The sequence below is a fragment of the Pan troglodytes genome, chromosome 1 (assembly GCF_028858775.2).
Source record: "Pan troglodytes isolate AG18354 chromosome 1, NHGRI_mPanTro3-v2.0_pri, whole genome shotgun sequence".
Lineage (NCBI taxonomy): Eukaryota > Metazoa > Chordata > Mammalia > Primates > Hominidae > Pan > Pan troglodytes.
The window spans coordinates 216043820-216071780 of record NC_072398.2 but is presented as its reverse complement, the minus strand read 5'-3'; the positions used below and the strand labels follow the sequence as shown (position 1 = coordinate 216071780).

The window sequence follows — 27961 nt, the reverse complement described above, 5'->3', positions numbered from 1 at the left end:
TAGTAGTGACGGGGTTTCACCATGTTGGCCAGGCTGGTTTCGAACTCCTGACCTCAGATGATCCACTGCTTTGGCCTCCCAAAGTGCTGAGATTACAGGCGTAAGCCACTGCACCCAGGCTACTTTCTACAATTATATGAGTTGAATAGATATTTGTGGGCTAAGTTGGAAAACCACCTTGGTTTTGATAACACTGTCACTATAAGAAGGAAAAAAAAAAATATATATATATATATATACACACACACACACACACACACATTTGTAGAGATGGGGTCTTTCTATGCCCAGGCTGGTCTCAAACTCCTGGCCTCAAGCTATCCTCCCCTCTCGGCCTCCCAAAGTGTGAGGTTACTGGCGTGACCAGCCACACCAGGCCAAGGAAATATATTTTAATTCCCAGGCACCCCCCTATCAAGAAACTTTTGAAATGTAACCAGCTCCGGTGTGGACTGGCCAGAACCCACAAAACAACAATCAGGGCATTGGCGTGCATTGTCAATTGAAATGCCATTGGGTAAATAAGGCCAGAATAACTTTTTCTCCCCCAGGCAGCCCTGCTATTAAAGAATCTCCATTTGTCTGTAGAACTGCATACCTGGGAGAAGAGAAATAATTTTTAACACAAGGGGCAAGGACTAGTTTTTTCCTCCAGGAATGAAAGATACTACTAATTTCATAGGAAAATGAGAACATCAAGAAATAAAACTGGGGTCCTTCTAAAGCGATCAGGGCAATTTTAAAGATTCTTAGACTCATACAAGAGACCTTGCATCAAGTTCCCCCTGCAGAATGGTCACGAGGTGCCTGAGATGTTTATTCTTTCAGCCCTCAGGTGACTAGCAGGTGATCTCAGGTGACCAGCAGGTCACTTCTGATCAGGACCAGCCTTATCTGTTGACCTCAGGGTGCCAAGCAATTATGGGAAGTAAGGCCCTTGTGCAGAGACCCTCAAGCTATAAATGAGCAGGAGAATCACCTGGGTGGTGGCTGAAACTGCAGATAGCACACCCCAGCCCCAATGAGCTGGCTGGATTTTAGTACCAGAGTGACATGGTTTGGCTGTGTCCCCACCCAAATCTCAACTAGAATTGTAGTTTCCATAATCCCCACGTGCCATGGGAGGGACCCAGTGGGAGGTAATTGAATCATAGGAGCGGTTTCCCCCATACCATTCTTATGATAGTAAGTTTTCATGAGATCTGATGGTTTTATAAGGGTCTTTTCCCTTCGCTCGGCTCTCATTCTCCTTCCTGCTGCCCTCTGAAGAAGGACGTGTTTGTTTCCCCTTCTGCCATGATTGTAAGTTTCCTAAGGTCTCCTCAGCCATGCTGTACTGTGAGTCAATTAAACCTCTTTCCTTTATAAATTACCCAGTCTTGGGTATGTCCTTATAGCAGCGTGAGAACGGACTAATATACAGAGCCAAGGCATGTTTGAAGTACCTGGAGAGTTTAAAAACCCTAATGTTAGAGTTCCTCTCCACCCCAGAAGGTTCCTATTCAATTGGTTTGCTGGAGTGCAACAGGGCAATCTTGGCTCACTGCAACCTCCGCCTCCCAGGTTCAAGTGATTCTCCTGCCTCAGCCTCCCAAGTAGCTGGGATTACAGGCGCCTGCCACTGCGCCCAGCTGATTTTTGTATTTTTGGTGGAGACGGGCTTTCTCCATGTTGGCCAGACTGGTCTTGAACTCCTGACCTCAGGTGACCCACCCACCTTGGCCTCCCAAAGTGTTGGAATTACTGGCGTGAGCCACCACACCCACCTGGCAAGAGGGGTTTTTACATCTTCTGAATGTGACTGCTGCAGCATGGTGCCCTCTCTCTTCTTTCTGCCTCTCGGCTCCCATGCCTGGAGCCCAGAGCCTGGTCTAGAGTGGGTATGGGGTGGGGAGGTGAGGGACACACACTAGGTCCCTTTTCCCTTATCTTGGAGCATTTTCAAGTAGAATGACTACAAGGCTTGGAAACACTCCCGTGTGCATGCCTGGCAGAAATGAATGCTCCTGGGTGCCAAAGCCATGTGCACAAATGATCATAGCTGTTTTATTCATAATAGCCCCAAACTAGAAACAACCCTAAAGCTCATCAATGGGAGAATGAAAATATAAATTATGGTATATTCATACCATGGAGTATTACACAGCAACGAAGAAGAAGAATACAGCTATACACAACAACCTGGCTGGATCTCCCAGACTCAATGATGATGAAAGAAGCTAGACACAAAAGAATACATACTGCATGATTTCTGTTTATTTGAAGTTCAAAAATAGGCAAAATTAATTTATGGTGATGAAGGTTCAAGTTGAGGTTATTTTTAGGGGTTTTGACTGGAAGAGGATACAAGGGGAACCTTCTTTGGGTCAGGGAATGTTCTTGATTTTGATCCAGGCAGTGGCTATATGAGTATATACATATGTAAAAATTCATTGGCCGGGCACGGTGGCTCACGCCTGTAATCCCAGCACTTTGGGAGGCCGAGGTGGGTGGATCACCTGGGGTCAGGGGTTCCAGACCAGCCTGGCCAACATGGTGAAACCCTGTCTCTACTAAAAATACAAGAATTAGGCAGGCTTGGTGGCACATGCCTGTAATTCCAGCTACTCAGAAGGCTGAGGCAGAAGAATCGCTTGAACCTGGGGAGGCAGAGGTTGCAGTGAGCCAAGATTGCACCATTACACTCTAGCCTGGGCAACAAGAGCGAAACTCCATCTCAAAAAAAAAAAAGAATTGATCAAGCCGGCCTCCTGAGAGTTTTGCACCTCACTGAACATAAATTATGCATCAAGAAAAAGAAGAAACAAAAAATAAGAAAAAGGCCTAGAACCAGAGGACGGTTCCAGTGCACAGAGGTTCTCAGCCACCCATCATCAGGGAATTTCCACAAGACTGGGTGGCGGCTCCCACCTCCCCTGGCAGCCCACAAGGTCATTAACTCAGCACATCTGGCCGTGGCTTCCTCCTCCTGAGCGACTGGGGCCCCAGCAGCCAGGAGGACACAGGGCAGAGCTGCTTGGGCTCCCCACTCATCTTCTACCTCTCCCCATCTTCCCACCCCCTTCCCGAGAGCCAAGGCCTCTAAGTAGCCTCCTCCTTCAACCTTTGCCCATCTCCTCCCACAGTTCATAATCCAAGGAGGGATGGAGGGGAAATCTCAGCCTGGTGCCCTCCTCTTGGCCTTTACGCCTCTCTGGGTGAATCCCACAGAGCCTCCATGGTTGGTTCTCCAGCATCTGCAGAGACAGCGGAGAGTCTAGTTCAACTACCAGGACTGTGTCCTTGCCATTCAAACCACAGGTCTGCTGAGACCAACAACCCAATCCCTCACTCAAGAGCAGCAACCTCACCACTCCAACCTCTCCCTGTCTCAGAACAGTCTCGCTTATGTTAGGAGCTTTTCTCCAATAACAACAATAAAAGCTTCCATCTATCTGTCTGTCTGTCTGTCTGTCTGTCTGTCTGTCTGTCTATCTATCTATCTACCTACCTACCTACCTACCTGCCTACCTACCTACCTATTTATTTATTTGACACAGAGTCTTGTTCTGTCGCCGAGGCTGGAGTGCAGTGGCGTGATCTTGGCTCACTGCAACCTCTGTCTCCTGGGTTCAAATGATTCTCCTGCCTCAGCCTCCCAAGTGACTGGGATTACAGGTGCCCACCACCACGCCCAGCTAATTTTTGTAGTTTTAGTAGAGACAAGTAGCTGGGATTACAGGCACCCGCCACCACGCCCGGCTACTTTTTGTATTTTTAGTAGAGACAGGGTTCACCATGTTGGCCAGCTGGTCTCGAACTCCTGACTTCAACTGATTCACCTACCTCGGCCTCCCAAAGTGCTGGGATTACAGGCATGAGCCACTCTGCCCAGCCGAAAGCTTCTTTTTAGAGAGCAACTTTTCATGAGCCAAGCATTGCTTTCTACATTTCACAGACATCTACTTGGTCAGGACTATTACTAACCCATTTTACAGATGAGGAAGTTGAGGCTAGAAAAGTTTAACTAACTCACCCAAGGGCCCATGGTCAGCAACCAGCAGAGCTGGGATGTGAACCCAGGCAGCTGAGCCACAGGACCGTGCACTTCAGCACCAAGCTGGGCTACCTCATATATGCAGGACTCAAAATGTAAGTACCAGCACTATCAGTGGTGACCAGTATTAGCTAAAAGGTGATATAAGGTGAAATAAACAGTGACGCTTCTAACAGGACAATATCATAATCCCAATTAGTGCAAATTTTTAAACTTTGAATTACATTGAATTAAAAACAAAAAATATGCTGGCTGGGCACTGTGGCTCATGCCTGTAATCCCAGCACTTTGGGAGGCCGAGGCGGGTGGATCACCTGAGCTCAGGAGTTCGAGACCAGCCTGGCCAATATGATGGAACCTTGTCTCTACTAAAAATATAAAAATTAGCTGGGTGTGGTGGTACATGCCTGTAATCCCAGCTACTTGGGAAGCTGAGGCAGGAGAATTGCTTGAATCCAGGAGGCAAAGGTTGCAGTGAGCCGAGGTTGTACCACTGCACTCCAACCTAGGTGACAGAAAGACTCCATCTCAAAAAAAAAAAAACAAAAAAACAAAAAAACAAAAAACAAAAAACCAAAACCAAAACCAAAACAAAACGAAACAAAAAACCATTCTCCTTTCTGGTCAAATAAAGGGTCAGTAGGTCAATAGCACCATCCAAATCAGTCCCAGGTGTAAGTGTCCAACAATATCACCCGTAAGAGAACCTGAAAACATCAGAGTGTGTCGGTCTGTGCCTGGGGCTGAACTGACTCAGCCACTGATTCCAGCCCCGCAGACTGCACAGGGCCTGGAATACCAGCCTCCAAGCAAAGCCCGCTGGCGCACAGAGGTCTGGCCAGACAGATGGCTTATCAGGTGTTCCTGCCTACCAGGGGTGACAAAGGAATGCCTTCCTGCCGGGTACAAAGAGACAGCCGCTGTCAGGGGGCCCACTGACTAACAAGTTCATCTGTTGCTATCAGGGCCCTCTGATGTGGGACGGCCCAAGGGCCAGCTGGGCCAGGCTCTGCAGGTTGCTGAGCAGCAGAAAATCCAGGGTGGCCCTCAAGGCTCTGAATTCTAATTGGATTTTCTGAGAAATGGCTTTGTCCAGGTTGCAGGGAGGACTGCCGATTTACAAACTGACGGCCGCCAGCCTCTCCCCCAACCCTGTAACTAGATTTTCCAAGGCTATGACTCAGCCTCTGGTCTTGTCCTTCCATTTTGAACACTGCCCTTCTCCGGGGAGCTGATCTATCTGCTCCGGCCGGCTGGACTCTCCTGCTGGGGTTGAGGGAGGGCTGTCAAGGGTCAGGCTATTTCACAGTGTCAGTAACTGGAACCCTATCCACCCCAATCAGCTGGGGATGAGTGAGCCACCCTCAGAGGTAGACTTTAGGAAAAGCTCGACCAGTAGCCTTTCACTGTCACCTAGGTAAGGATTCCCACCAGTCCCTGCCCTGCGGAGATGCATAGGGACCTGGAGTGTGGGAAGCAAGAAGGGGGGCTGTGAAACAAAGCCACACCTTTGTGGGAAGTGAGTGGTGAAGAGGATAGGCTCCAGGTTCAAGTACCAGCTCTGCCCCCTCACTAGCTGTCAACTTCGGGCCAACAGCTAATCTCCCTGAGCCCCATTTCCTCTTTGACGTGGAAATGGGAGAGAATGGGTGTAAGTGCTTAGTGCAGTGTCCGGCGTGGGAAGAAAGATGATGAGGGTGATATATTTGAATTCATCAATGTGTTTTTCATTCCCAGTTTTCTCCATTGCCCCAACATCCTAAAATTCAGGCAGCTGTTAGCTTACTGCCTCCAGGAAGGAGTGAACAGCAGGAAAAGGGAAACAGAGAGTCCTGGTTTTTGGTTTTCAACAGTCTAGAAGAGGAGGAGAAACAGAAAGGACTGGTGTAGGTAGACGATAGAACAGATGTGGCACTGCGGGGAAGGGGACAAAGACGCCGGACCGGCAAGGCTTCAGCCTCTTGAGATCAAATAAAAGTTCCCGTATCAGGAGGATGAGGTCTGAAAGCAAGCAAGGCAAACCGAGAACGAGGTCCCTGGGCTGTGTCCCACGGTGACCCATTCCTGTGTGGAGCCCGGGGTGGGCGTAGGAGGCAGCAAGACCCTAGACGGAAGGGCCATCCCTCGGCAGGTGGGTCTGAGATAGCATGGCAAAGTTTTTCTGTACCCCAGCAAGGAGCAGGAGGAGAAAAATGATCCCCAGAGACCCCAAAATGGGACACAAGTGAGAAAGAGTGAGGGCTGCCACCTCGAGCTTCCATGTTGCCAGGTAGGTTTTGTAAAAGAGTGAATCCAGGCCGGGTGTGATGGCTCACGCCTGTAATCCCAGTACTTTGGGAGGCCGAGCCTGGTGGATCACAAGGTCAGGAGTTCGAGACAAGCCTGACCAACATGGTGAAACCCCATCACTACTAATAATACAAAAATTAGCTGGGTGTGGTGGCGCGTGCCTGTAGTCCCAGCTACTCAGGAGGCTGCCGCAGGAGAATCGCTGAACCCGGGAAACAGTGGTTGCAGTAAGCCGAGATCGTGCCACTGCACTCCAGCCTGGGCGACAGAGCGAGACTCCATCTCAAAACATAACAAAAAAAGTGAATCCAGCCAAATGAAGGGGTCAGAAATGGTGGGGACCGTGATGAACCCACAAGGAGGCAAGCCCAGGTTCAAGGGGCAGCTGCCACACAGTGAGGTCCAGCCGATTGCTGCCCCAGGGGACGTGTACAAAGAGGACTAGCCCAGATATCTACACTCGTATGTGAAAATGCCCCATTTCAAATATTGGCAAGTAGTGATTTAAAATACTCTATGGGCCGAACAAAACACACGAGGACTGCATTTGAACTGCAGGACACCAGGTAGTGGCTTGTCTTCCTGCCAGGTTTCCATCGAGCACAGCATGGTGTTGGGTCTGGGGTGAAGGACAGCTTGGCAGGGGCTTGCACAGACCGAAGGCCGACAGCCAGCCTGGGAACAGGGACCAGGTGTCCCCCTGGGGGGGCCTTTGGCACTGCATAAGGCCCTCGGAACTTAGATGCCATTCCAGCCAAAGGAGGAGGGGAATATTTCCGCCACCTGGCAGAATGGAGGCTTGTAAGATAAATTAGACTGAGTCATGGAAAACTAGTTCTATTTCCTGCCAGCTTGATTTGTGGTCTGAGTCTCAAACGTCCTCTGGTAATTTGGGGAATTTAACTTTTTCAACACCGCACATGCTTTTGATAATTTTTTGCCCATCTCCCTATGTATGATTTATTATGTGGGTTAAAAGTCTTTATTTTAAAGTAATTACAGATGCAAAGGAAACTGAAAAAGTTATATAGGGAGATCTTCTGTGCCCTTCACCCAGCCTCCCCCAGTGGTAACATCTTGTATAGCTATAGTGCAATATCACAGCCAGGAAACTGACATTGGTATAATCCACAGAGCTTATTCTATAACATTGGTTTCATGCTTCACCTATATTCATGTGTGTGTGATGCTATGCGGTTTTATCATTTCTGCAGATCACATTCCTGTGTGTGTGTGAGATTCTATACAGTTTTATCATTTGTGTAGGTTTGTGTAACCAGCATCACAATCAAAACACAGAACTGGGCCAGGTGTGGTGGCTCATGCCTGTAATCCCAGCATTTTGGGAGACCAAGGTGGGAGGACCACTTGAGTTCAGGAATTCAAGACCAGCCTGGCCAACATGGCAAAACCCTGTCTCTACTAAAAATACAAAAATTAGCTGGGCATGGTGGCAGGCGCCTGTAATCCCAGCTACTCGGGAGGCTGAGGCATGAGAATCACTTGAATCCGGGAGGCAGAGGTTGCAGTGAGCCGAGATTGCACCACTGCACTCCAGCCTGGGGGATAGAGCAGGACTCTGTCCCCATCCCCCACAAAAAACAACACAAAACTAAGGAGAGAATATGGAGAATATGGAGAAAAGGGAACCCTCATACACTGTTGGTAGGAACGTAAATTAGTATAGCCACAATGGAGAACAGTTTGCAGGTTCCTCAAAAAACTAAAATTAGAGCTACCACACGATCCAGCAATTCTACTCCTAGGTATATACACAAAAGAAAGGAAATCAGTAGATTAAAGAGATATCTGCACTCCCTTGTTTTTTGAGGCACTATTCACAATAGCCAAGATTTAGAATCAACCTAAGTGTCCATCAACAGATTAATGGATAAAGAAAATGTGGTACATATACACAATGGAGTACTACTCAGCCATAAAAGAGGATGAGATCCTGGCCTGTGCCTGTTTTTGGATGGAACTGGAAGTCATTATGTTAACTGAAATAAGTGAGGCACAGAAAGACAAACTTCACCTGTTCTCACTCATTTGTGGGAGCTAAAAATTAAAACAATTGAACTCATAGAGACAGAGAGCAGAATGATGGTTACCAGAGACTGGGCTGGGTAATGGGGAGTGAAGGGGAAGTGGGGTGGATAATGGGTACAAAAATATAGTTAGAATGATTAAGATGAATGAATGAATAAGATCTAGTATTTGATAGCACAACAGGGTGACTACAGTCAACAATAATTTATAGTACATTTTAAAATAACTAAAAGATTAGAATTAGAATGTTCATAACACAAAGAAATGATACACGCTTGAGGTGGAGACCCCATTTACCATGTGATTATTACACATTGTATGCATGTATCAACATATCTCATGTACCCCATAAATATATACATCTATTATATAACCATAAAATTAAAAATAAGATATTTTCAAAAAATATAGAACTGTTCCATCAACATGAGCTTCCTCAGGTGACCCCATTGTGGCCACCTTCATCCCCAACCCCTGGCAATGTTCTTCATCTACATAATTTATTCCAAGAATATTATATAAGTGGAATCACAGAGTATATAACCTTTTGAGATTGGTGTTTTTTTACTTAGCATAATTCCCTTCAAATCCATCCAGGTTGTTGCATATATCAATGATTTGGGGGTTTTGTTTTGTTTTATTTTTTGAGACAGAGTCTTCCTCTGTTGCCCAGGCTGGAGTGGAGCGTCACAATCTCGGCTTACTGTAACCTCCACCTCCCAGGCTCAAGTGATTCTCAAGCCTCAGCCTCTCAAGAAGCTGGGATTACAGGTGTGCACCACCACTCCCAGCTAATTTTTTTGTATTTTTAGTAGAGATGGGGTTTTGCCATGTTGGCAAGGATGGTCTTGAACTCCTGACCTCAAGTCATCCACCCCGTCCTCCATCTCCCCAGACGCTGGGATTACAGGCATGAGCCACCCTGCCCGGCTGATTTGGGTTTTTTTTTCCTGTGTAGTATTCCATGGTATAGATGCACTACAGTTTAACCATTTACCATTGAAAGACATTTGGTTTGTTCCCCGTTTTTGGCTATTACGAATCTTTATGATTTATAAAATTAATTTAGAAAATGTCAGCTAGTGGCTGTTGTTTTCTGAGTTTGAATGGGGTGCAATATTTCCTGTGACCCCTCAGTCATGGAAGTTCTTAGACTTTTTCATTTGAACCCTGCAGAAGCCCTGGGTGTGGGGGAGGCGGAGCGGAGATAGAGTTCTTCAGTCAACCCATCTGTATAGAGTACTTCCTATGTGCCCTGCGCTATTCTAGGTATTGGGGGTACTGCAGTGAACAAAACAAATGAAAATCCCTCTCCTCATTTATTATTCCCCAATATATGTATAGGGAAACTGAAGCTCAGAAAAGCTATATGATTTGCTCAAAATCACGCAAGACGGAAGTGATGGAACTAGAGCTTGAACCTAGGTCTTCTGACCTCGAGGCCACCGATTTTCTGACTAAATTTTACTCTCTATCCTCCTAGACATCAATTCCAGAGCAAAAGCCATATGCCGGGGATCCTGTGTTCAATGTTTTAAGCAACAGTTCTTTTGTTTGGTTCGTTGGTTTTTATTTTTTAGACAGGGTGTCACTCTGTCACCCAGGCTGGAGTGCAGCGGCGCCATCTCAGCTCACTACAGCCTCGACCTCCCAACTTCAAGCCATCCTCTCACCCCAGTTTCCCAAGTGGCTGAGACTACAGGCACCTGCTACCACACCCAGCCAGTTTTTGTATTTTTTGTAGAGACTAGGTTTCACCATGCCCACGCTGGTCTTCAACCCCTGGCCTCAAGTGATCCGCCTGCCTCAGCCTCCCAAAGTGCTGGGATTACAGGCGTGAGCCACTGCACCCAGCTAAGCAACCATTATTAACTGGAGCTGATTCCTCTGCCACCAGGGGAAACAGTTGGCAATGTCTGGAGACATTGATTGTCACAGCTGGGGAAAGGGGTGCTACTGGCATCTGGAGAGTAGAGCCAGGGAAGCTGTTTGGCATCCTGCAATGCACCAGTCTCCCACGACAAAGAATTCCCAGCCCGAATGTCAATAGTGCCAAAACTGCAAAACTCTAATCTAAAGATCTCAAAGAGTCACAACAAAGACAACTGCTACCCAGACAACATTGTGTAATACTGAACTTCCACCCAAGTACACACAATGACAGGTAGGGTAAGAGCAGGTACACTGTTGGTTGAGGGCTTATGGTCGTTATGAAGTAGGTACAAAGAACCAACCACTCTGCTGTGTCAATACTGGGAGGCTTTTCTGCAGAGGAGGGGATTGGGACAGTCTGGACAGTAGGAAGGAGAGACTGGTGGGCTGCTCACAAGAGGATGCAGAAAGGGCAGGAGGAATATTGTGACCTCCACTCTATGACTCTGCCACATCTGTTTCTCCTAAAGAACCCTGGTAACCTCCTCCTTTGTGTAGAAATGAGCAAGAAAGCAGAGCAGGACATGCAAAGCCCTTTGAGGAACAGCAGGGAAACCAGAAGGACCTTTGGTCACATCCTAAATGTGCAAGAAACACAACTTCCACTCTCAAAACTAGATTGAATTTCTATTTCAAGTCCCCATTTGGCTGGTAGAAAGACATCTAGCCATAATTAATCAGGGCCTCCCTACCTCTTACCCTGGGTTGTGTCTAGATTTGTTTTTGGGGTAGAGGAGGCTCAGAAAGTGCCAAGGCCTGGGCAGAGGGCAGTGTCTGGTGTCCCCTGACATCTGCTGTGTTGGCCTCACTTCCATCTTCCTGATGGCAGATGCAGCTGCCTAGGCCTCCTGGAAGTCTCTGTGCCTGGCTTCTTTCTCCTCCTCTGGGGCACACGGGAGATGTTGGCAGAGCTTGGTAAACCTCTGCAAGGCTACGTCACCCCTCTGCCAATTACTCCCTCCCCCACTGCATCTGTGCCTTGGGAGGGGAGGAGCAGGCACTCTCCTGAGCTTGCCCGAAAGCCACACTTATGAAGCTAGTGTGGGACCGCTGCTTGGGCGCCACCCACCTCCCTAGCCCCACATCATCATGGCTCATCCACTCTCCTTAGATCCTCTGCCCAGACCCTTGGCCCAGGGCACTTGACCTCATCTCGGTCATGGGGAAACGACTTTTGCATCGTGCTCAGTCTTCAAGATGTCTTGTTAATGACACAAATTTTATTCCTAGAAGCCTCTGGGACTTCTACTTTTGAAACTCAAAGCCCAGGCTCTTGTAATGCCAAAGTATTGGTTCTTGAAACTCAAAAGCGTCTCTGCTTTTCTGCTGGATGAGGCTTTCCCTAAAGGAAGAAGAGCCACTGTCTGGAAAGAACAAAAGGGAGGAAAAAAAACTTTCATCAAGTGAAATATTATCCCACTACAGCAGCATGGCGGAGTACATGGGCAACCAGGACCGTGGCAGGTGTGGAAGATACTGTCATTGCTTCTCCCGTTGGGCCCCTCTGTCCCCAGGTTTATGACCCATTCTCCAAGCCTGGATCAAGGAGTCCCATCTGAAGGGTGTCACAAGCAACCAGTTCTATGAGAGCCAGGGTAGAGAAGCTACGAGAACACAGCCTCCAGGCAGCCTGGGTCCATGTCCAGACCCCAGCTTTGCCAGCTCGGTGTTCATGGTCAGGTCATTTAACCTCTCTGTTTCAGTTTCCCCATCTGTGAAAAGGGGAAATATAGTAACTTCCTCATGTGGTGACGAGCCTGATCAAATGCAGCAGACCTTGCACAGTGTGTAGCAGACTGCCTGGCCCTGGTCAGCACTGTATGATGGTTGGCTGCTATTATTGTTGTCATTGGCTTATCCAAGGGGTGAGTGGATTTCCTTGGAATCCCATCACACAGGGCCCTTGAGCAGTTAGTTAACTAGCAGAAGGTCAGGGCACCCATGCCTGGCCTCTGGCATTACTCCTCAGCTGCTTGTCGAAGCTTCAAAGGGACTCTCTTAGTGTCCTTTTATTTCAAGAAACAGAAACTCATCAGGAAAGGAAATTCCTGGGAAAAACAGAACTGGAGGGCCAGCAGTAACCCAGGCCTCCTGGATTACACATTAAGAGTAAGTGGGGACTGGTGCGGTGGCTCACACCAGTGATCCTAGCACTTTGGGAGGCCAAGGCAGGTAGATCACTTAGGCCCAGGATTTTGAGACCAGCCTAGGTAACGTAGCAAGAACCCCATCTCTACAAAAATAAAAATAAAAATTAGCCAGGTGAGGTGGTGCATGCCTGTAGTCCCAGCTACTCAGGAGGCTGAGATGGAAGAATCACTTGAGCCCAGCAAGTGGAGGCTTGCTTCTTTCTCCTGCTCCCTCTGCAGTTGGCTTTCCTGCTTCAGTGTGTGCCAGTCCAATGTGGCAGATTCCCTGGGCTCGAGGTTACCTGCTGCAGGGACCCGCTGGGGTCTTCTGACAGCTATTGGCATCGTTTCTGTTGTCAAAGCCTCCATTTGGTTCAGGTGTCTTCACCAACCCCCAGGTGACTCCAGGTGAATCCTGAGAGTCTACGCCCATTTTGAGAGTCCTTGCCAGTGACAGGCATATGACCCAGTTCCGGCAAAGGAAGTATCAAGGAAGTTTACTGGGAGCTTCTGGGAAAGGTTTCGTCGCTGATGAAAAAGAGACCCACGGGAAGATGAGAGAGCATGGAGCCCAAGGGATGATGAGTAATGAGGCTGAGCTTGTGAGAAGGGCCCACCCCCTTAGGAAGTCCCACATGTCCTTGCAGAGAAGGCTGGACTGCATGAGGGGACGACGGGGACCCACTGAATTGCTGACTTTACAATATAGAGAATGGATTAAAGGGGGAGGGTTTGGGAGCAGGACACCAGTTAGGAAGCAGCCAGATGAACTGCAATCATGCTGAGGCTTAGAGGGAAGTTTCTACAAGCTGGAGCACAAGAGGAGATGGGGTGATAGGGAGGTAGAATTGCTAGCTGGCTGTTCTCAGGGGTCTCAAGAACTTGTACCCCAATGCTACGATGTCCTCAGAAGCTCCATTCTGGGCTGTCTACACAGGTCCAGTTACACTGGTAACTCAGAGAGAAACACATTTCCAGAATCAACATTTTTCAGCAAACGGGACAAAACTGTTTTATTTAAACTAATGGTCCAACTATCCAATTTTGCTTTGCGCTACGTGAGCACAATTTGTCTGCCACACAGACCTGATTCAACCTTCAGTGGGGCTGGGCCAGTATATCACCAGTGAAACCTACACGCAAGACACATCCCTTCCCGGTGACTAATGTGCACCGTTTCAGGAAAAGGCCAGGTTGAAAGTGCACATACGTGATTTAGTGCTGACTTTGGCAAGAGTCATACAGCAGAGACACTGCTCAGCTCCTCACAGGTTTAGAAATGAGCCCACATTAAGAGTAAGTGGGGGCCGGGCGCGGTGGCTGACACCTGTGATCCTAGCACTTTGGGAGGCCAAGGCAGGTGGATCACTTAAGCCCAGGATTTTGAGACCAGCCTGGGTAACGTAGCAAGACCCCCATCTCTACAAAAAAATTTAAAACTTAGCCAGGTGTGGTGGTGCATGCCTGCAGTCCCAGCTACTCAGGAGGCTGAGATGGAAGAATCACTTGAGTCCAGGAAGTGGAGGCTGCAGTAAGCAGAGATTATGCCATTGCACCACAGCCTGGGTGACAGAGAAAGATCCTGTCTGAAAAAAAAAGTCAGTGGGAAGAGAGAGTGACCTGCTCAGAACCAAGCAAGGGTAAAGAATGACAGATGGCAGAGAACAGAGCAAGCAAGGGAGGTTACAGGGACAGATAATAGGAGGATTTGCTCCTGGTGGACAATACAGGTGGTTCCCAGCCAACTTTATTATTAACACATTCTCACTAAAAAATAAAATTACCTCCCCAACACACACACACCCCCCTCAGTTTCTAAGGGTAACCTGTTTGGTTTGATTCCTCCCATAGTCTTTCTGTACATAATCAAATATATGTATGTGTGTCTACATCTTTTTAAAAAGTCATTTGTGAGCCAGGCACGGTGGCTCATGCCTGTAATCCCAGCACTTTGGGAGGCTGAAGCGGGTAGATCACTTGAGGTCAGGAGTTCAAGACCAGCCTGGCCAACATTGTGAAACCCCATCTCTACTAAAAATACAAAAAATTAGCTGGGGCGTGGTGGTGTACGCCTGTAATCCCAGCTACTCGAGAGGCTGAGGCAGGAAAATTGCTTGAACCCAGAAGTCAGAGGTTGTAGTGCAACCTCTGCACCACTGCACTCCAGCCTAGGTGACAGACACTCTGTCTCAAAAAAATAAAAAATAAAAAAAGTGGTTTGTGTAGTATCATCATATTTAGTGCCTTTCTCGGTGAATGATACAACTTGGACATTCTTCCATGTCAGATAGCTCTACCTCATTCTTTCTGGTGACTTCATAGTGTGCCAGCATGAGTCTATGCCACAATTTACTTAGCATAGCTCCTAGTGCTGGGCATTGAGGTTGGTGACCATTTTTCACCATTACAATTAATCAGCAATGAAAACCCTTGGACGTTCTGTTCCTGAGCACATGTGTGAGTTGTTCTGCATGATGATCTATTTCTATAAGCTGATTTTCCAGCCTCACTTTCATTGATGTGCCTGGAAAGTCAGTAGCATGACAGACTGGGGTCTTGGTCACTAACCAGGGACAGCCGAATATTTTAAAACTGTCGTTATTTACCCATTCAGCCAGAAAGAATAAAAATGTAATGCCACGGGAATTCTCAGAACAGCATCCTCTCCTCTTTGAATTCAGGCTTTCAGAACTAGACAGGCTAATGCTCCCACAACTCATGTTCAGGCCACACTGGGCACTTTGTCACATACTAGTTCACCTGATCCCCGAGTTGGTCCTGGAAAATAGGTATTATTAGCAGAGAAATGCTAATAATTTTTTTTTGACACATGAGGAAACTGAGGTTCAGAGAGGACAAGACATCTGCCCAGGGTCACACAACTCACAAATGGCAGAGGATTCAGAAACCAAAGACAAAGGTGATGGAATCCTGCCTTCTTTCTAAATCCGTGATGTAGGCTAGATCATGGTGCCTCTTCAGAAGTTTACAGTGGACAGTTAGCCAAAAAAGCAGGTAAAGTGAACATCTGCCTAGGAGACTGAGTTTGCAGGATGTATTAGTTTCCTCCCGCTGCTGTGACAAATTGTCCCAAACTTCCTGGCTTAGAACAACACAGTGAACTATCTTCTTACAGTTCTGGAGGTCAGATGTCCAAAACGGATCTGCAAATGCCTTCCCACCTCCAAATCATAAGGCAGACCCAAACTTGCCTTTTTGTGGATGCCAAGAGCTCCTTCTGGATGCTCTGGCTGAGACTCCATTCCTTTCCTTTTCTAGCTCCTAGAGGCTGCCCACATTCCTTGGCTACTGACCCTTCTCCAGCAACTGTATCATTCTGATCTCTACTTCTATCATCACATCTCCCTCTCTAACTCTGACCCTCCCGCTTCCCTCTTGTAGGAACCCTTTTGACAACATCGGACCCACCAGGAAAATCAAGGATAACCTCCCCGTCCCAACATCTTTAACTTGATCCCATCTGCAAAGTCCCTTTTGCCATGTAAAGTAACCAGTTCTGGGGATCAGGTTGTGAACATCTTTGGGCAGCCATTATCCTGCCTATCACAGAAGGGGGTTCCTAGCTTAGTTATTTAGAGCAAGGGCCCTGCAAAGACCCCAGATTCAAATATTTTGTCACTTGCTAGCAGATCCAGGTACCTAACTTCTCTGAGTCTTAACAGCCTCATCTGAAAAACTAGAATAATAGAATCTTCCTTCTAGGGCTGTTTTGAAAACCAAATAACACAATGTATGCAGTGCACGTGAAACACAGGGTTCAATAAATGGTAGGGAAGATTCAGAGAAACTAACCATGTAGAGGGAGAGGGCTGTGGAGGAGAGGAGGATAAGGAGAGACATGCTTCCTTTGGTAGCTTCTTTGGGCCTCAGCTTTGCCTGAGAATTTCGTCAGTCTCTCCCCAGATCAGCCAGGGTGAGCCTGCTTAAATGGGACACTCTGAAGATGATATCCTGTGATAAACAAGACCTGCCCAGTTGGGTCTGCAGCAGAGTGGGGCGGGTCTGGGATGATCCTGGCATGGAAAAGTACAGCAGCTCTTTGCCTTCAGATTAGGAGCTGGGACAGCTGTTCTGACATGATCACCCCCCGCCCCCACCCCAGGTCTCTCCAAAGTCCATCTTGCAGAGTCAAATGAAAACCAGATTCCTGGTCTTATCTGAGAGCTACGTGACTGTTTCCTGTCACTCCTTTGGAGCCTGGGAAGGTCCCCACATGCATTGTCTAAACTTTGGGATGAATACACACAGCTCTTAAATGGGAGCATATTATTATAGGTACCTGCCTACACAAAGGGTCCTCCCCATTCACTAAAATCATGGGTTATTATTTAGGGCTTTCATTCATCCAACAAATATTTATTCAGCATTTGCAGGTGGCCAGGCAAGGTGAACATTCTCTCAGGGTGGAGAGTATGTGCAGACAGGAGGAATTATGCTATGGGAGGGAGAGCAGAAGCTCTGGAGTGGATCATCTTGGGTCTAGATCCTGATACTTCCCAGCTGTGTTTTCACTGGGCAAAATGACCTCCCCTCCTTAAGCCTCAGCCTTCTCTTCTATAAAGTGGGCATAACAAATAACCGCCTCCTAGGTTATGAGGATTAAATGAGATGGTTCAGGGGATGTGGGGGGTAACCACGCGCCTGGTTCATAGCAAGGATGAGGAATAGCAGTTGCTGTCATAGACATGGAGACTGTTTCCCCAAATGCCTTCCCGCCCCCAAATCATAAGGCAGACCCAAACTTGCCTTTTTGTGGACGCCAAGGTTCTGTCGAGCTGTTAGGGTGCAAGTTAAGAAGCCAGAATGGCGGGGTGGGGGGAGAAATGCCCGCATGTTACAACTCTGCAGGTATACACACGTGGACACCATATGTACCCATGAATTCCGCCTTTGGAAGTGAACTTGATTGCAGCCTATTTTCGTCTGGAGGCGGTGGATACCCGGTAGGAGGCGCCTTCAGTCCTCGGCTCGATCCTGTGACGCCAGCCAGCTGCCTATCGGCTTCTCAGTGTTTCAACTTCAAAGGGCTGGACGCTCACCCAAGAAGGGGACCCCGGCCTGACCTCTCTCGGAATTCAAAAAAATCGAAGGCTGAGAGAGGGAATGGGAGCTGGCTCTTCCCTCTGTGTTTAGCATCCACGTTTTCTGGCGGTCTGGCTGAAACCAGCCCACCCTAGTTCGGGCGCCAGAGCAACGCGGTTCCGAGGGCAAATCTCCAAGGGGCGGAGGCAGAGCCGCGGGTAAGAGGCGTCCGCGCCGACTTCGGGTTTGCCCTCCCCGGAGCCAGGACTCGGCGGCGGCTCCGGGCCTCCGTGGATCCGAGCAGAGACTGGCTGCCCGCCTGCCACTCGCAGGCTGGGAAAACGCCAGCCGGTGCCTCGCTGGGAAAGTTCTTGGCAAAGCTGGGGATGAGCCCTCAGCAGGGCAGGCTCCCGGTGCAGCGCGCCCCCATCCATTGCCCGCGCGCAAGAACCCGGAATGGGCCCCACCTGGGCCGGGACTCGGGCGTGCGATCCCGAGGGCGCCCTGGGGACCAGGCATCGGGTGGGGACCCTGGCCGAGGGCGTGAGCTGACTCAGTTTTTAAAAACTCGCTTCCTCCTTCCCTACTTGTGCCGGTCACTCACCTCGCTGGGAACCAGCCCAGGGCAGAAGGGGGAGAGGGAGGCGGTGGCCTCCCCAGGAAGGAGAGGTGAGTGTCCCGCCAGGTAAAGGCGGGGCGGCTGGCGGAGCTGTGCCTCGGCGTCTGCGCCTGGTGTGGGAGGAAAGCGGGTCTCCCAGCTCCACTTAAACCCCTAAAACCTGGGACTTCTGGCTTGAGACATTCCCCGACCACCACCCGTCACACACACGCGCGCGCGCACACACGCATGCACACCGATTCTCTGGGCCCTAGGGAGGAGGGGGGATCAGGGTTCTATTTTCTCCCGACCCCCTCTTATCCAACTCGGCTGGCAAGGGTTGGGGAGAACTTAGGCCCAGCCCCCGGCACACACTCAGCGCACTCCAGCGGCATACGCTGGGGAGTGGGTGCCCGCCCCGCTCAGCTGCGATCCCTCGCCTCGGGCCCGGGGGTGGTGCCGAGGGCCGGGAGGGAGGGTCGGCCGGTGGGCGGTGCTTCTCCGGGCTGGAGGCCGCTCCTGGCCGGCGCCGCCCTCCGCCTCCCGCGGTCCCTCCCTCCCGCACGCCGGCGCTCCCAGGCCGCGCTTCCTGCGTCCCCAACCCGGTCCCTGAGAGGGCAGTGCGCCCTCTCCACCACTGCGTTCCCTCGGCTGAGAATCCCCCGAACCCCAGCCCCGCGATCGCGGCGCCCCCCGAGGAGGCCGCCCGGGTGGGGCGCGGGGGTCGCGAAGCCCGCAGCCCCGGACCGCCCAGCCGAGACGGAGCCGGACCCGCCGCCTCCCGGGTGAGTCTCAGCCGCCGCGCCTTGCGCCCGCTGCTTCCCGCGGAGCGCTGTGGGTTCCCCACAGGGCCGTGTAAGGGGGCCGAGGCCCGTCTGGGTCTCCTGTCCGTCCGTCTGTCCGCCGAGCGCTTCCCGCCTGGGGTCGACCACCGGGAGGACTCCGCACCCCGCACCCTCTGCGGCCGCGCCCCGCCGGTGCGGGACGCTCCCGCCTCCCGGGCACCGCGCCTGGCCAGCTGGCCTCGGCTGGGGAAGGCAGCTGGCCTTGGGGGCCCCCTGTTGGCGGGAACAGGTGCTATCCGCCCGGCGGGCTTCGAACCCTTGGCTTCGCCAGAAGCGCTTTCAGCGCGTGGTTAGGAGCAGAACTTCCCAGTAGGTCCCAGGAAACCACCTTGGCGCTTTGCTCGCGCATCCCTTACTGTATGGAAGTCGGGGCCTTTTAGGGATTTAGATTCGTGTGTGTGTGTGTCGCTCTACAAGCAAACACGGGGGTAAAGAATCGGGCATGAGCAAAGTGGATTGAAACTCGAGTCCTTCCCTGAGCGCATCGGTTTCTTCATCTGTGAAACTGACATAACAACGTCCCAGGGTGCGGCGGGGCATTCACGCCCAGCACCCAGCAAGCACTCAGTGGTAAGTTAGGTTACCGGGCCTAGGGGAGAGCAGAGTACAAATCAGATCTCAAATCAGCGCACAAACGGGAGGCGCTTGGCCCGGCGCGCCTGGTCTGCATTACAGGATAATGGTCTCTTTCCCAACCAGGGGTGGGGGCGAGAGACCTGTCCCCTCCCCCACGGTTTCCCCAGGGAGCAGCCCGTGGGGTGTCCTGCGCAGCGCTCCGAGGTGCCTGTGACGGTGCATGGGACTGCGGGTCCTTCCCAACAGCAGGGGAGGTCTGGCTGCTGGGAACTCGGGAGCTGCCGGAGTGGGGTGGGCGGGGACGAGGTGGGCGGGGCAGGGACCCGAACCGGGAGGTAAGTCAGCGGGTGGAAGGCTTGCCCCTCTAGGACCGGCCGGCTTCTGGCTTTCCTTTTGAATGGGTTACCCGGAGAACAGCTTGTCTAGGGAACTGTTGGCCCTGGGACCGTGAACAGCTTTCACACCCCGGAAACCTGTCACAAGAGGATCCTGACCTATTGGGACAGAGCCCCTGCCCCGCCAAATATCTCACTCCACCAATTGAGAGGTACCCCCAGACTAGGAGAAAAGGCCAAAGAGAGAGGAGGCTAGTGGTGAACCTGCTCCTCACGGCTTCGGAGCTGACAGCTCTCTGATGGGGTGTCTGGGGCCTGCCCCAGTGACCCAGAGCCCAGAAGCCTCAGGGAGCCCCCAGCCTAGTGAGGGAGTCAGGGATAGTCATGACAAGTGTTGCAGAATTGGCGATACAGTCAGGCCACACCACTTGCTGGCTGTGTGACCTGACCTCTCTGAGCCTCAGCTTCTTCATCTGTAAAATGGGATGATGATCTCCAAGGGCGAGGTGGGGTATTTATGCCTAGCACATGAAGTACTCTATAGTAAGTTATGTCACAGGGCTTAGACGAGAACAGAAGAAAGGAAATAACTCAGGAGGTCCTGCTAAGAAAAGCGTATTGGAATATTCATCAGGGAACTGGAGTCCCCCCGGGGAACAGGGGAGGAAGGGTGTCTGGGCAGATCGAACAGCACAGGCAAAGGCACAGCGACAGGAGAGTGCCTGGGGTGTGCTGGGCTGGGGAAGGTGCTCAGGCAGTGGAGGGTGTGGAAAAGTAAAGGGAATGGAAGGTCCGGAGTGAGCTGGACTGGACAGGTGGGGGCTTTCTTGGAATCATTCAACATATGTTGGCCGAGCACCTTCTGTGGGCCAGGCGCTGCTCTAGGTGCTCAACAAAGATGAACAACATGGAGAAAGACGTCCCTTTCATTCAAGTTCTCTAAGCAGGGAAGTCGTCTGATCCCATCCATATGTTAAGAAGATAATCCTGGCTGCCTGGAAGTTGGCGAGGATCCTAGAGAAGACTCCAAGGAGAGAGAGGCTGGCCTGTGGGTTGGTGGGGGCAGTGGGAATGAATGGGGGAGCTGGATGAGAGGCCCGTACAGGAGGCAGAGAGTAATGTGTGGCCTTCACTCATGACTGTTGGTCAAGGGTAAGATTCTGGGGTTCTACATGAGGCCCAAACTGCCAGCCTGGTCTTCGGCCAGAGAAAAGTAGTGAGTGAGTGTCTGGGATATTGGCAGGACCCAAGCCCCTCCAGCTACGACTCTCCGGCTCTCTGGCTCCAGGTGTCACGAGGCCTGGGAGTTTCTCTGTCTGCGTGAGGGATGGGAAAGCTGGAGGCAGAGGCCAGCTGGAGCTTCTGGGGCTCCCGTTTTAATAGGTTGTGTTTCTGGTCAATGTTCCTCCCTCCCTCTGCAGGCCTGGCTGTAAACCCCTCAGACTTCTGGGCTGGAAGAGGCCAGAGTGTGAGGAGCTTTAGTGTGGATTCTCTTCCCCCAGCCCCAAATTAAGGTGGGAGTCATGCAAAAGAGAAGCATTGTCTCCCTCGGTGCTGGGAAAGTTTCAGAAGCTCAGGTGTCTTCTGACTTGGGATGTGGTATGGGGGCTGCTGACTTTTGCTTTCACTTTTGTTTCTGCTCTGAAGCTGGGAGGAATCCTCTTGCAGCGAAAGCTGTGAGAATATCCTTCTCCATGCTTCAAGTCTCCCTTTGCTTGGAGGGAAAAGGAAGGTCCTAGAATGTCTCAGGTGGAGGGGACCTTCAGGTCATCAGAGACATCATTCTCATTTGACAAACAAAACTCAGAGAGGGGATGGGACTTACCCAAGGACACACAACAGTTCAGCAGCAGAACTGGGACTGGAACCCAGCCCTTCTGACTCCCTTCTAGCGCCCTTTACTTTAACCCAGGAGACCTGGCCACATTCGGGACCAAGACTGTTTTGGGCCCCAGGTTTCTCAACCTCTCAGTCTTTCAAGCGGCTTCATAGAGTTGAGCTCCTCCCCAGCCTGGACAGGTGGTGCAGCCTCCCCTGCCAATGTTTTATTCTCCCTTCCTCTGGATTGAGCCCTCACTGCCATGGCCACCCCTCCTGGGAGCTCTTGCTCCTGAGAAAGAAACAGGCCGTTTGTTTGGAAGAAACAAGCCACCTGTTTGGTTTCCCAATACCAGGCCACACAGCCCTGTCCCTCCCGGACAGCCCCAAGATGCTGACCAGAGATAGCCCTCTGAGGGTCTCTGCTGAGCTCCCCTGACCCTCGACTCCTCCCCTCAGCTCCCATCTCAAGACTGCTGGTTGGTCCTCACCTTCTATCTGTGGTGTTTACTTGGGCGGAGCAACCTAAAGTCTCCATATTCTCTCTTGCCCTGGATTTATCAGACTTAGCAGCCCTTAAACCTGAATGTGTAGCTTCAGATCTTAGAATATCGGGGCCAGAGGGATCTTAGCCATCAGAAAATCCACTCTGCTTATTTGACAACTGGGGAGAACAAGACCCAGGGAAGAGGAGATTTGCCTGAGATCACAGCCAGGACCAGAACCCGAGGTTCCAGAGTTTGTCTTGAATGATTTTGAGGATGATTCTTGAAAAACAAAACAGGGCACCCTCCCCCTCCAAGATCCCCTTTCTCTCTGCACTTCACACTACCAGGTGTTTTTGTGGCATCCGTGGTGACATGGTCAGGAGGAGTAAGGGCCAAGGGTCCTGAAAGATGAGGTGTGCACACTGAGGAGTGTGTCTGCGCATTTCCAGGTCCTGTCTGTTCAAACTGGCATTAACACCACGGCATGAGCTAGTGAGTGCATTTATCTGGCACTCCCTTAGCCAGACTTGATAATGTGTCTTTGGATGGCAGGCTTTTAAAGTTGTTTTCGTCCACAGATTACAAAAGAAGTAGGTGCTCCTTGTAAAAACGAGCAGATGACATCGTGAAGGCTGGCGACCGCTGTTAATATGGTGGCGTTTTATTCAGGTTTTTGTTTGCTGAGCTGTTTCATGTCCTGGTTTGTTGTTGTTGCTTTTGAAAAAATAGAGACAAGGTCTCTGTGTGTTGCCCACGTTAGTCTTGAACTCCTGGGCTCAAGTGATCCTCCCACCTCAGCCTCCCAAAGTGCTGGGATTCCAGGCAAGAGCCACTATGCCCAGCCCGTATCCTGGTTTTTCAACTCGTCATTACAGTGCCTGTTATCTTCATGAGATAATGTGAGTGACTTCATGCAGTATCTAACCTGTGGGTCTCACGTGCTTCCACCCCTTGATGGCTAGCCCGTATTCCCTTGGCCAAAACCCTGTGACGCTGTGCAAAGTGCAAAGACGTTTCCAATTCGCCACTGTGGGAGTCCAGAGGGCCGTTTTTCTGCATCACCGTGGGGTTTGGGAAAGCAATTCTCTCTGAACTCTTAGAAATGGAAGCCACGGGCCATCTGGGCGTGATGCGTGTGACCCAAATTCATACAGAGGGAGGGAGACAGCTTTGTTTCTTCTGACTTTTCTGTGTTTATTTTTGCTGTGTTTGTTTTAACCCATCCAAGTGCCGCCACCCCACCATCACTGCCCCTTGCCCCAAATCTCCCTGGGATTAGGCATGGGGTTAGGCAAGTTGCAGGTCTCTAGAAAAATCGGTATTTGGCATGCTCATCTCCAAACCCTGGCTCTTGCAGAGTAGGCATTTCAACAGCAAAGATGTGCAGAGAATTTGTTTCCTAGTCGGTGATTCAGGTAGGACACCCCACCCTGGGAACAGGATGGGGCGGGGTCTCTGTCTCTCTCTACCAGGATCACAGCTTTGTTAATGCCATAAATCATCAGTACTGGAAGTACTCGTATCTTGGGGATTTTCTAAGCTCACGTTCACAGAATGGACAGCCACTTACTAGTGGATTTGAGCATTGTTGAGTGGTTTTCCGCTGGATTTTTAAAAGTGAAGTAGAAGACAGTGGACTAGAAAATAGCATGCATTTCCTGTCGCGAGAAATATTCCTTAGTAAAACTTTCAGTTATCTGTTTGTGGATGTGCACTGAGTCACTAGGTAAAAACGTCTCTCCTCCTGCATGGTAAGAACCTTGCGCAATGTAGCTCCGGTTCACTGGTTTTTATACTGTGATCCTGGGAAACCTTGGATGGGTCCTAGAAGCAACTCAGGGGTTTGCAGGGACAGAGCTGAGTGGTGGAGGCAGGGCCGACAGGAAGGAAGCTCGGCTTATGCTAAGGATACAAAACATCCACTTTTAAAACTCTGTGACTTTAAAAATAAAACAGAAAGTTGGAAGCCATTGTTTCGTCTAGCCTCCTCAATTCCTAGAAGAAACTGAGGCCACAAAACAGAGAGGCTGGGGCCTTTGCTGCAGGGGAGGTAGCACTCAGGCCTCACATTGAGGAGAATCTGCAGATGTGGACCCTTGACCCCTCCACAAATGAGCGACTCAAAACACACGTTCACGGTGCAGCCTGTGACCCCCATAGGCCACACTGTTGCATGCACTAGGAATTCATGTTTATCCTAAAGCCTGTCACTCTCGTGCCAACAACCCAATTTATATTGCTGAGATGCACAAAGCATTCATTTTTTCAATGCCACATTTCAAACAAAGAAGAGTTAATAACCCTGTTCTGGCATTTCTTTTTTTGTTTTGTTTTGTTTTTTGAGACAGAGTCTCGCTCTGTTGCCAGGCTGGACTGCAGTGGTGCAATCTTGGCTCACAGCAACCTCCACCTCCCAGGTTCAAGCAATTCTCCTACCTCAGCCTCCCTAGTAGCTGGGACTACAGGCATGCGCCACCACACCCAGCTAATTTTTGTATTTTTAGTAGCGATGGGATTTCACCATGTTGGCCAGGATGGTCTCGATCTCTTGACCTCGTGATCCGCCCGCCTCGGCCTAGGCATGAACCACCATACCTAGCCTTCTTCTTTTTTTAATGTCCCCAGAGCTTTACCAATGGAAGCTTCCCAGGCCCATCCCCTGGCGTGAGAGGCCTTTGAGATGATAAGCCCAGGGTCACCAAATCCTGGCAGAACCTGGCAGAACGAGAACTCACCACAGGGAGCAAGTTCTTTTTTTTAAGATCGTGGACTCACATGATGTGCAGTTCTAGATGTCTCCAGGAGGTTTTGCTATTTCCTCAACAGGTAAAATTAGGTGGCTCTAAATCTTGGGCAATTTTATGTCTTTTCCATGTTTTTCTCCTCACATGTGGTCTAGGGAGGGGTGTAGAGAAGCAGGTGGAATTTACTTGCCTTACCTTATCCTACCTTTTCCTGGAACCCACAGGTTGGGCCTGTGCTGGTTAGGGTGTGGGGCATGATTTGTTGATATTTGGTGAGGGAAAATGACTTTATTTTATTTTATTTATTTATTTTGAGACAGTCTCACTCTGTTGCCCAGGCTGGAGTGCAGTGGTGCAATCTTGGCTCACTGCAACCTCTGCCTCCTGGATTCAAGCGATTCTCTTGCCTCAGCCTCCTGAGTAGCTGGGATTACAGGCGCATGCCACCACGCCCGGCCAATTTTTGTATTTTTAATAGAGATAGGGTTTCACCATGTTGGCCAAGCTGGTCTTGAACTCCTGACCTCAAGTGATCCACCTGCCTCGGCCTCTCAAAGTGCTAGGATTACAGGTGTGAGCCACCACACCCAGCCAGAACATGATTTTAAAAAACAAAACAAACACTCAAACTTTCTTAAGTTACCATAAGAGACCTCACATACAGCTTCCTTAAAACTGCCTGCAATTTGGAGAGAAGCAGTTAGGTACTGGAACTGCCTGTGGGTAATTATTGTTTTCAAACAGTGACAGATGCAAATTCTCTTCTTTTGGGGGAAATTGCCTGTAGCTAAACACAGGCGCCATCACTTTAAACAAATCTCCTGATACATATGGTATGCCAGGCGCTGAGCCCAGGAACGAAGGAGAGTCAGCCCCCGCCCCCCGCCCCGATGGAGCTGATCCCCCACGGGAGGCAGCAAGGATTGTACCTTAACAACATGTGAATAAAGATGAGGAAGCACAGCCCGTGAAGGAGGAGGCTTAACCCAAACTTGGAGAGTCAGGAAGGATTTTCAGAAAGAGTGCAGTCTGAGCTGAAATGGGGAGCGGGGAGGGCAGGTGCAGCCGCCACTGCCAAAGGTCTTCCTGGTGGAGGCAACTGCCTGTGCAAAGGCCTCAAGGTGTAAAAGAGCTTCGTTAACACAGGCCAGTACTGAGTGTAGAAATGCTGCACTCAGGGCAGATGCTGAAGGCAGAGGTGGAAAAAGTATTTTATATAGTTTCTTCTTAAAAGTCATTTTGGGGGCTGGGCATGGTGGCTCATACCTGTAATCCCAGCACTTTGGGAGGCCAAGGCAGGTGGATTACTTGAGGTCAGGAGTTCACGACTAGCCTGGCCAACATGGTGAAACCCCATCTCTACTAAAAATAGAAAAATTACCCGGGTGTGGTGGCAGGTGCCTGTAATCCCAGCTACTCAGGAGGCTGACCACAAGAATCGCTTGAACCTGGAAAGCAGAGGTTGCAGTGAGCCGAGATCGTGCCACTGCACTCCAGCCTGGGCAACAGAGTGAAACTCATCTCAAAAAAACAAAAGTCATTTTTCTCAAAAAATTAAAATCGAATAACCGTAGGATCCAGCAGTTTCACTTCTGGGTGCATACTTGTCTTAGTCCATTTGTGTTGCTGTAAAGAAATACCTGAGATTGGGTAATTTATAAAGAAAAGAGATTTATTGGCCGGGCGCAGTGGCTCACGCCTGTAATCCCAGCACTTTGGGAAACCGAGGCGGGCAGATCACGAGATCGAGACCATCCTGGCCAACATGGTGAAACCCAGTCTTTACTAAAAATACAAAAATTAGCCGGGCATGGTGGCGGGCACCTGTAGTCCCAGCTACTCAGGAGGCTGAGGCAGAAGAATGGCTTGAACCTGGGAGGCGGAGGTTGCAGTGAGCCGAGATGGAGCCACTGCACTCCAGCCTAGCAACAGAGCAAGACTCCATCTCAAAAAAAGAGAGAAAGAGGTTTATTTAGCCCATGGATATACAGGGCTGTACAAGAAGCAAGGCATCAGCATCTGCTTCTAGTGAGGGCTTCGGGCAGAAGGACAGCAGGCATCATGTGGTGAGAGAGAAGAGGAGAGGAGTGGGGAGCAGACTCTTTAACAACCAGATGTTTGGGCACCAAGCCATTCAAGAGGGATCCACTCCCAACAACCAAACACCCACTAGGCCCCACCTCCAACACTGGGGATCAAATTTCTCTTCTTTTTTTGAGATAGAGTCTTACTCTGTTGCCCAGACTGGAGTGCAGTGGCACAATCTTGGCTCACTGCAAACTCTGCCTCCTGGGTTCATGCGATTCTCATGCCCCAGCTTCCCAAGTAGCTGGGATCACAAGCATGTGCCACCATGTCCAGCTAATTTTTGTATTTTTAGTAGAGATGGGGTTTCACCATGTTGGCCAGGCTGGTCTTGAACTCCTGGCCTCGAGTGATCCACCTGCCTCGGCCTCCCAAATTGCTGGGATTACAGGCGTGGCCACCGCATCCAGCCTGGGGATCAAATTTCAACATGAGATTTGGAAAGGACCAATATCCAAACTATATCAATGCTCAAAAGAATTGAAAACAGGTTTTTGAAGAGATATTCGTACACCCATGTTTATATGAGCATTACTCATAATAGCTAAAATATGAAAACAACCCAAGTATCCATCAAAGGATGAATGAATAAACAAAATGTGGTCTATCCATACAATGGAATATTATTCAGCCTCCATGTGGAAGGAAATTTTGACACCATGCTGCAACATGGACGAACCTTGAGGACATCATACTAAGTGAAATAGGCCAGTCACAGAAAGACAGATACTATATGATTCTACTTGTATGAGGAATCTAGACATCATAGAAATGGAAAGTAGAATGTTGGTTGCCAGGGGCTGGGGGAAGAGGAATGGGGAGTTAGGGTTTAATGGGTAAGGAGTTTCAGTTTTGTAAAATGAAAGCGTTCTGTGAATGCATGATGGTGATGGTTGCACAGCAGTATGAATGTACTTAATGCCACTGAACTGTTCATGGAAAAATGGTTAAGATAGTCAACTTTATGTTATGTGCATTTTATCACACTAAAAAG

The 27961-nt window shown here is 49.9% G+C and overlaps 2 protein-coding genes across 7 annotated transcripts in view; one reads left to right on the top strand and one right to left on the bottom strand.

Annotated features, from left to right (window-relative positions):
• Nucleotides 1–18524, bottom strand: part of LOC101058068 (uncharacterized) — a 39061-nt gene extending 20537 nt beyond the window's left edge. For both annotated transcript variants that reach the window (XR_010148090.1, XM_009448781.5), the window contains exon 1: nt 17203–18524. Coding sequence is in view for 1 of the 2 variants with exons in the window: in XM_009448781.5 (XP_009447056.1) it covers nt 17203–17325 (123 nt within the window). In the remaining variant the exon portion in view is untranslated. The remainder of the gene's footprint in view (nt 1–17202) is intronic.
• The window catches only part of TMEM51 (transmembrane protein 51), a 67578-nt gene continuing 57223 nt past the window's right edge, over nt 17607–27961 (top strand). For 2 of the 5 annotated variants that reach the window (XM_001148767.6, XM_063785929.1), the window contains exon 1: nt 18654–18861. The gene's annotated coding sequence lies outside the window, so the exon portion shown is untranslated. Of the gene's footprint in view, nt 17697–18621; nt 18862–27961 lie in introns of those variants that run through there. The other 3 variants (XM_001148920.5, XM_001148988.4, XM_001148843.8) reach the window with 3 other exon arrangements.